At 43.0% G+C, this 9,903-nt stretch overlaps 1 protein-coding gene across 2 annotated transcripts; it reads left to right on the top strand.

Moving 5' to 3' along the window:
- The first annotated feature begins 1,412 nt into the window (after positions 1-1,412).
- On the top strand, positions 1,413-7,637 carry pnp4a (purine nucleoside phosphorylase 4a). 2 transcript variants are annotated; one of them, XM_023988681.2, is made up of 6 exons: positions 1,413-1,549; positions 2,650-2,813; positions 3,497-3,600; positions 5,960-6,135; positions 6,398-6,588; positions 6,875-7,637. In XM_023988681.2, exons 1-6 carry the CDS (start codon positions 1,533-1,535, stop codon positions 7,090-7,092), a joined length of 870 nt encoding a protein of 289 aa, XP_023844449.1. In that variant the 5' UTR covers positions 1,413-1,532; the 3' UTR covers positions 7,093-7,637. The 2 variants fall into 2 exon arrangements, with proteins under 2 accessions (XP_023844449.1, XP_023844440.1); XM_023988672.2 differs by lacking the exon at positions 1,413-1,549 and having other exon boundaries at positions 2,627-2,813.
- The last annotated feature ends 2,266 nt before the right edge of the window (positions 7,638-9,903 follow it).

Genomic DNA, 9,903 nt, shown 5'->3' with positions numbered 1-9,903 from the left:
AACTTGAGTGTATTGTCAAACATTAACAATGACGATGAATGACTATCGACTATGGAATGACAATGTAATCGTCTAAGTATGTAGGTTTTGTATGTATGCAAGTTCCAGATTCTCACAGGGTAGAGTGCTGCACACAGAGATCCTATAAATTATTTATATTATATATACAGTACTATATGTAATTATACGGTGCTGTGTTCTGTATTGATTCTAACAGGGTAGAGTGCTGTGTTTTGTATTGATTCTAACAGGGTAGGGTGCTGTGTTTTGTATTGATTCTAACAGGGTGGGTGCTGTGGTTTTGTATTGATTCTAACAGGGTAGGGTGCTGTGTTTTGTATTGATTCTAACAGGGTAGAGTGCTGTGTTTTGTATTGATTCTAACAGGGTAGAGTGCTGTGTTTTGTATTGATTCTACCAGGGTAGAGTGCTTGTTTTGTATTGATTCTAACAGGGTAGAGTGCTGTGTTTTGTATTGATTTTAACAGGGTAGGTGCGTGTTTTTGTATTGATTCTAACAGGGTAAGAGTGCTGTGTTTTGTATTGATTCTAACAGGGTAGAGTGCTGTGTTTTGTATTGATTCTAACAGGGTAGAGTGCTGTGTTTTGTATTGATTCCAATAGGGTAGAGTGCTGTATCTTTTGTTTATTGACATGCTATTGTATTGCCATTCTATTTTGACCTTCACAGAGTCACAGTTATCCGTCATGCCCCCTCGCTTACACACTGGAACATTGGAGAGCTTGGATTGTCTTGTCCAGAAAAATGCATTAAACAATGCCCACATTGATTTCTACTTGCGTTGTATAAATATCATATAATGAGCTATACAATATCTACTTAGCTGGGGCAGTTTTATGATGGGGGTGTACACCATCCTAGAATCTGTTATTAACTAACCTTGTCTACAGGCTAATTGCTACATAGCCAGCTGGAGGGCGAACAATACCTTCAAAAATATTTCCCAACTTTGGTAGCCTGGCTGACACGACCCACGTGACTCACAGCGCAGGGAGACTGTGAGAGTTAGGTATTAGCCAGACTATAACTTTAGCTGGTCCACTACAAGATCTGATTAGGAGGGGAACACAAAACGTGAACAGCATCACCATCTTAACTCAGAATTACACAGACAGGCTTGACCCAAAACGGAGCCAAAGGAATTATACAGGAGCAAAGTGACTCAATGTGGAGCTTCAATACAATTTGGCCCTTACGCACACAACCCCCTGACACACCTCTCTACTAGAGAGTATTTTATTTGTTAATGCTATTGGCCATGGCAGGGTTATGACCAATCAGTGACCATGTGACTACTCTGGAACTGTCACAGAGTCTATTTAACTGCAGCCAAAGAGACTGTGACATTCACACAACACTGTGTCTATACGGCAGTGTCTATACCTAGTACTCTGTTATATCATCTAGGGGGAGATCCCACATCTTAACAAATATCACAGCATCAACATTGGGCTGTGTTTTAAGACCTACATCATTGGGCAAGACCTATTTCAACCACATAACCTTCAAAATGAAAGATCAGATCTGGTAAGTCATTGCTTTTCTCTTAACTTTTTCATTGCGTTTTCCGGTGTCCATATTTTTTTTACAGGATTAAATCGATCTCTTATAAGTATATCTATCTCTTATGTGGTTATGAAGATCCTTACCGCTTAGGTTAGACAAATGAATACCTCTTCGGCAGTGTTATGGCAATATGAATTTCTGTAAGGCAACCCTTATGGTCTGACAGACAACAGAACATCTCACTCATACTGAAAGAAATGTATCTAAGTATATGATATACAATGACTTCTCAATAAAGTGAAAAGGAGAATCAATTTTTTTTAAAGCTTTTACATTTTCTAATCATCAATTCAAATAATTTCCTGAATTGAATGACTTCAGTTCTAATTGACCCTCCCTAACCCTGTGTTATACACCCTTAATGTATGTTAAGTAAAATCACATGTGGTCTGGATTGCAAGACATTCCAGTATGTGACCTTTTGTCTTAAAATATACCCCTTTTTGTACTGGAACTAAATTGTCATCGAGGGGACTGTTACAAGATAGTTATTTTACCCAGAGCTAACTCTAAACAGGATAGTTATTTTTCCCAGAGCTCCCTCTAGACAGGATAGTTATTGTCCCCAGAGCTCCCTCTAGACAGGATAGTTATTGTCCTCAGAGCTCCCTCTAGACAGGATAGTTATTTTACTCGGAGCTCCCTCTAGACAGGATAGTTATTTTACCCAGAGCTCCCTCTAGATAGGATAGTTATTGTCCCCAGAGCTCCCTCTAGAACAGGATAGTTATTGTCCCCAGAGCTCCCTCTAGACAGGATAGTTTATTGTCCCCAGAGCTCCCTCTAGACAGGATAGTTATTGTCCCAGAGCTCCCTCTAGACAGGATAGTTATTCGTCCCCAGAGCTCCCTCTAGACAGGATAGTTATTGTCCCCAGAGCTCCCTCTAGACAGGATAGTTATTGTCCCCAGTGCTCCCTCTAGACAGGATAGTTGTTGTCCCCAGAGCTCCCTCTAGACAGGTTAGTTATTGTCCCCAGAGCTTCCTCTAGACAGGAGTTATTGAACCCAGAGCTCCCTCTAGACAGTGTGAGTCACAATGTTCTCCACTTCCTCCCTCAGTTATGATGACTATCAGAAGACAGCCAGCTGGCTCCTGTCTCAGACGCAGCACCGGCCCAAAGTGGCCATCATCTGTGGCTCCGGACTGGGCATGCTAGCTGACGCTCTCAAGTGCCAGGACTCCTTCCCCTACTCCGACATCCCTGGGTTCCCACAGAGCACAGGTGAGAGAAAGTGAAAGATAAATAGAGAGAGAGATGGTGAGATAGAGAGAGAAATAAATGGAGAGATGTAGAAAGAGAGAGTTGGGGGCCGGGAATATTGACATTACCAGTGGCAGAGGTTTGTGTAACATACAGTACATTGATTGGGAAGGGAATTCATTCAACCGAAATGTGTCTTCCACATTTAACCCAACCCACTGAATCAGAGAGGTGCGCGGTGCTGCCTTAATCGACATCATTGGCGCACGGGGAACAGTTGTTGTTGGGGGTAAAGGGCAGAATTTTCCACCTTGCCGGCTCTGGGATTCAAACCAGTGACCTTTCTGTTACTGGCCCAACTCTCTTAACCGCTAGGCTACCTGTTACAATAAGATCGTAGCATGCAGTATAATATTAACGATCAACACAACCAACCTAAAACACCACAAATGGCTATGCTGACCACTTTGGCCATCCTGACAAATGGCCATCCTCTCTTGGAATCTTTGTAATGTAAATAAACCAGCATTAAACTTTAAACATAGGGAACAAGTTTAACAGCGTTGTTAAAGGTGTGTTTTTGAACTGTTGTTTATGTAACTACTGACTTATGTGTGTGTGTGTGTGTGTGTGTGTGTGTGTGTGTGTGTGTGTGTGTGTGTGTGTGTGTGTGTGTGTGTGTGTGTGTGTGTGTGGCTTCACAGTGCAAGGACACGCTGGGAGACTGGTGTTTGGGGAGCTGAAAGGGAAGACGTGTGTTTGCATGCAGGGACGTTTCCACATGTATGAGGGACACTCACTCTGTAAGGTCAGTACCAGATCACAGTGGTAAGTATTGAGAAACAAGTGTTAATGCACATCCCACATCCGCTAAACAGACTGTCACTGTAACTCAGGGAGCAAATTTTAGTACCAAGAAACACACCATTCTAATATCCTGCTCTCATTTGACCCAGGGTAAATACCATTAAAGGACACGATTATAGAGAAACACTAGAGAAAGAACTAATACTACAATAGTTATTTCTTGCAGACGTGTATTATTATTTGAAAAATAAAAGCATGACGTTTAGTCCCGCCAGGTCTTCATCAGGACCTTTGAAGGCTATGAGATACAGTGGGACTCAACACTCTCCCACAGCTCTGTATTTGTTTTACTGTTTAGATGATTTTGATATGCTGTGTTGCATTTCAACATAATTTATGATCCAAAGTGAAGGCAAGGCTCATAGTCAAGGGTTGCAATGAACACGGCATGCCTGGGACTTGTGGAGCTCTAATCTGGATAGGAAACAGCAGCTGGTAGGGTAGCTGGTCTGTCTTSCTTTCTCCATTGGGCTCTGGCTTGGGAGTAATCTGCAGCATATGAGGCCCATGTGACTGGGGCTGCTGATCACTCACTGGGAGGCAGTGATTGGCTGACCACCAACCCACTCACTCACTAACTCACTCACCAGATTTGTGTGTATTGTTGTGAATTCTTAGATATTACTGTACTGTTGGAGCTAACTGTTAGCACATCCATGACTGTGCCCCAAATACACTACTTTTGACCAGAGGCCATATGGTAGTGCACTATAAGCACCATTTGAGACACACCCAATGAGTCACAGCATCTGACCTTGGGTGATCACGTTGACCTGCATCACATGGCTAATTCACTTGCACGCTAATTCAACATTACGCCATTCAATGCTTCTATTGTCTTTCTTGCACAACTCCAGGTTTTATAAAGTCGGCTCTGGGCTCAGGCAGTTACTCAAGGGGATATGTAGACCCACTTTAGGCTTACTGAAGCTGTGCTGTATTGCACCTTGTTTTGAGTTTAACTCTCTACCTTTCTCCATCACATCATCTCTCTCTATCTCTCAATTCAATTCAGTTCAGTTCAAAGGGCTTTATTGGCTCCAGTATGTGGACACCTTCTTGTCAAACATCTCATTCCAAAATCATGGGCATTAATATGGAGTTGGTCCCCCCTTTGCTGCTATAACAACTTCCACTCTTCTGGGAAGGCTTTGCTCTAGATGTTGGAACATTGCTGCGAGGACTTGCTTCCATTCAGCCACAAGAGCATTGTGAGGTCAGGGACTGATGTTGGGCGATTAAGCCTGGCTCGCATTCGGCATTCCAATTCATCCCAAAGGTGTTTGATGGGGTTGAGGTCAGGGCCCTGTGCAAGCCAGTCAAGTTCTTCCACACGATCTTGACAAACCATTTCTGTATTGACCTCATTTTGTGCATGGGGCATTGTCATACTGAAACAGGAAATGTCCTTTCCCAAACTGTTGTCACAAAGTTGGAAGCACAGAATCGTTTAGAATGTCATTGTACCCTGTAGCACTCACTGGAACTAAGGGGCCCGAACCATGAAAAACAGCCCCAGACTATTATTCCTCCTCCACCAAACTTTACATTTGGTACTATGCATTCGGGCAGGTAGCGTTCTCCTGGCATCCGCCAAACCCAGATTTGCCAGATGATGAAGCGTGATTCATCACTCCAGAGAACACGTTTCCACTGCTCCAGAGTCCAATGGCGGCAAGCGTTACTCCACTTCAGCCAACGCTTGGCATTGCGCATGGTGATCTTAGGCTTGTGTGTAGCTGCTCGGCCATGGAAAGCTTGTGTGGCCTACCACTTCGCGGCTGAGCCGTTGTTGCTCCTAGAGGTTTCCACTTCACAATAAAAGCACTTACAGTTGACCGGAACAGCTCTAGCAGGGCAGAAATTTGACAAACTGACTTGTTGGAAAGGTGGCATCCTATGACGGTGCCACGTTGAAAGTCATTGAGCCTTTTAAAGAGCCTTTGGTGCTTTGCTTCAGTACGGGCCATTCTACTGCCAATGTTTGACTATGGAGATTGCATGGCTGTGTGCTTGATTTTATACACCTGTCAGCAACGGGTGTGTCTGAAATAGCCGAATCCACTCATTTAAAGGCTTGTCCACATACTTTTGGCCATGTAGTGTATGCTTACATTGCCAAAGCAAGTGAAATAGATAATAAACAAAAGTGAAATAAACAATAAAAAATGAACAGTAAACATTTCACTGACAAAGTTTCAAAGGAATAGAGACATTTTAAATGTCATATTATGGCTATGTACAGTGTTATAACAATGTGCAAAAATCTCTCTCTCTGTCTCTCTCCCACTGTCACACAGACTACCTTTCCCGTGCGGGTATTTAAGCTCTTAGGGGTGGAGACCCTGATAGTGACCAATGCAGCAGGCTCACTGGCAGACAGCTACCAGGTTGGGGACATCATGATYATCAAAGATCATATCAACTTCCCTGGTCTGGCCGGGCTCAATCCCCTCAACGGACCCAATGATGACAAGTGAGTGAGATCCTCTAGTCTAGTGTCAGTGGTTCTCACTAGGTCCTATTTACTAATTACCACAGACAACTCCGAAATATCAGAAACAACTCCAAAGAGCCTTTGGTGCTTTGTGACCCTTCAGTGCTGTGGTTCAGTAGCCTACACGCTGCAATAGAGCCCATCATTGCTTGGTGTTCTTTATTCCGCTTCATAGATGGACAATCACATTCATATTCATCACAATTCTTGAATTTGAACATTGTTGTCTTGTGTTGACCAGGTTTGGTCCCCGGTTCCCTCCCATGTCTGGTGTGTATGACAAGGACCTGCGGAAGATAGCCTTTGACCTCTGTAAAAGCATGGGCGTCTCTCAGTTCGTCCAGGAGGGGGTTTACTGTATGGTGGGAGGTCCCAATTTTGAGAGCATCGCAGAGGCCAGACTCCTTCACAGACTAGGGGTGGACGCTGTGGGTAAGAGAACTAGAGCTTGTTCACTCCCAGATAGATTCTAGCCTGGACCCAGATCGGTTTTGCTCTCTTGCCAACAATGCATTCTAGATAGATTTGTCAATTACAGTGGTTGGTGATTGGTGCCATGATAAGATATAATTTTGGGGCAAAATCTGCTCAGACATCTGAGGTGTGCTTTGTACATAATAATATTGTCCGTTCATAAAAACCTAGGTGTCCATTCTAATGCATTATAATATTATGTGAGTAGCAGTAGGTGTTCATCTTCCTTCTCTCCTCCTCATAGGAATGAGCACAGCACCAGAGGTGGTGGTAGCCACCCACTGTGGCATGAGGGTGTTTGGCCTCTCTCTCATCACCAACAAGGTGGTGAAGAGCTACAATGACACAGAGTCTGTCAACCACGAAGCTGTACTGGAGGTCAGCAAGCTGCGCTCGCAAACGCTGCAGATGCTGGTCACAGAGCTGGTCAGCCGGATGGACATCAACAACAACACGACTTGAACCGAAGAGAGCAGCAAGATGCGAAGCTACACCGAAACCTTTCGAATTCGCTCGTCATGATGAAAACATTCAACAGCGACCCGGCCAATGGCATCCTATTCCCTAGTGCACTACTTTTGACCAGAGCCCATTGCACCCTATTCCCTATAAGTAGTGCACTATAGGGTGCCCGTTTCGGATGCACAACAAGGATCCCAAAAAGATTAGTCAAAATCACTCAAAATCTTGCAGCTACAGTAGGCCTATTATGCAAGCATGGTGTCCGCGTCAGTGACTTGAATATTGCTTGGGTTAAATCAACAATAATGTAATTTGTTCTGTGTGTAAATGTACAAAATTATTTGTGTAACTTTATACTTTATTCGGGGCGGCAGGTAGCCTAGTGGTTAGAGCGTTGGGCCAGTAACCGAAAGGCTGCTAGATCGAATCCCCGAGCTGACAAGGTAAAAATCTGTCATTCTGCCCCTGAACAAGGCACTGTTCCTAGGCCGTCATTGTAAATAAGAATTTGTTCTTAACTGACTTGCCTAGTTAAATAAAGGTTAAATAAAAATACTCTCATTTGTATTTTGTGATATCACTACTGAGGTTTAACTGTGGTATATTTTGTATTTGGTGTGAAAAACTGGCACTCTCAAACTGACAACTTAACTTATTATTTTTCAGCTGTATTAACTCATCTTTGTGTGCTAATACTTGTTCACAGATAATAAAAGTGAAAGATAATGCAGCTCTATTAATGATTAATTATTATGTATTACAAATCAATATGTCACATATGCAGAGAATTATATAGATTCATATAATTGTGCACATTCATATTTATGTATTTATATGGTGGTTTCATTCATGTAAAGTACAATCTATTTCAATTGTATATTGTTAGTCAACGTTTGTCTAATATTGGGTACGGATTGCACAGACAATCAAATGTTTTATCAAATAAAAAAGCATTGAATTCTGAAAGAATTGTGTTATGTCATTTTCCTGTAGCCGAAATCATAATTCACACAAGACTTACGGTATGTTGCCTGTAAAGACAAAGTAGGCAATATTACACTTCATATACATCACAGACAACTGAAATATAACAAAACTGTTTGACATAGAAACACAGGATTTTCTGCGGTTATATGAAGAAAAAAAAACATAATAAYATTCCACCCATGAGGCCACTACGTCATTCAACTGGAGGAAAGGGCTACACAGATAAGACACACTTAAATTCCCCTGCCCTGATCAGAGTTAGCATACATGTTTTATAGTAACTTGAGTGTCAGGGGAATGTGTGGAACTGCTGTTATATAACAAAGATATATATTTTGAAACAGAGCCCATGCCCTCATTTTTATGAGTTTGTAGGTCCAACCTGACAGGGGCTTGTATAGTGCATTCGGAAAGTATTCAGACACCTTGAGTTTCTCCCATTCTTCTCTGCACATCCTCTCACGCTCTGTCAGGTTGGATGTGGCGCGTTGCTGCACAGCTAATTTCAGGTCTCTCCAGAGATGTTCGATCAGGTTCAAGTCCAGGCTCTGGCTGGGCCACTCAAGGACATTCAGAGACTTGTCCCGAAGCCACTCCTGCGTTGTCTTGGCTGTGTGCTTAGGGTCGTTGTCCTGTTGGAAGGTGAACCTTTGCCCCAGTCTGAGGTCATGAGCGCTTTGGAGCAGGTTTTCATCAAGGATCTCTCTGTACTTTGCTCCGTTCATCTTTGCCTCGATCCTGACTAGTCACCCAGTCCCTGCCGCTGACAAACATCCCCACAGCATGATGCTGCCACCACCACCATGCTTCACCATAGGGATGGTGCCAGGTTTCCTCCAGACATGACACTTGGCATTCAGGCCAAATAGTTCAATCTTGGTTTCATCAGACCAGAGAATCTTGTTTCTCATGGTCTGAGAGTCTTTAGGGGTCTTTTCATGTGCCTTTTACTGAGGAGTGGCGTCTGTCTGGCCACTGTACCATAAAGGCCTGATTGGTGGAGTGCTGCAGAGATGGTTGTCCTTCTGGAAGGTTGTCCCATCTCCACAGAGGAACTCTAGAGCTCTGTCAGAGTGACCACGGGTTCTTGGTCAACTCCCTGACCAAGGCCCTTCTGCTCCGATTGCTCAGTATGGCCGGGCAGCCAGCTCTAGGAAGAGTCTTGGTGGTTCCAAACTTCTTCCATTTAAGAATGATGGAGGCCACTGTGTTCTTGGGGACCTTCAACGCAGAATAAATGTTGTGGTACCCTTCCTCAGATCTGTGGCTCAACACAATCCTGTCTTTGAGCTCTACGGACAATTCCTTCAACCTTTTGGCTTGGTTATGGCTCTGACATGCACTGTCAACTGTGGGACCTTGTATTAACAGGTTTTCCGAATCATGTCCAATCAATTGTGGGACCTGTGGGACCTTGTATAAACAGCCTTTCCGAATCATGTCCAATCAATTGAATCCAATCAAGTTGTACAAACATCTCAATGATGATCAATGGAAACAGGTGGTACCTGAGCTCAATTTAGAGTCTCATAGCAAAGGGTCTGAATACTTATGTAAATAAGGTATTTCTGTTTTTTATTTTTAATAAATGTGAAAAAATGTATAACAACCTGTTTTCGCTTTGTCATTATAGGCTATTTTGTGTAGATTGCTGAACAAAACAAATATTTTATACATTTTAGAACAAGGCTGTAACGTAACAAAATGTGGAAAGAGTCAAGGGGTATGAATACTTTCTGAAGGTACTGTATGTGGTTTAGAAACCTTAGAATCTGATAATATAAAGAAATAAAACATGTGACCTGGATAAACCTCTGTAGGACC

The sequence above is a fragment of the Salvelinus sp. IW2-2015 genome, linkage group LG1, assembly GCF_002910315.2.
Source record: "Salvelinus sp. IW2-2015 linkage group LG1, ASM291031v2, whole genome shotgun sequence".
NCBI classification, from domain to species: Eukaryota; Metazoa; Chordata; class Actinopteri; order Salmoniformes; family Salmonidae; genus Salvelinus; species Salvelinus sp. IW2-2015.
Note: the sequence above shows the minus strand (reverse complement) of the source record. Positions and strands in the feature narration are given on the sequence as shown.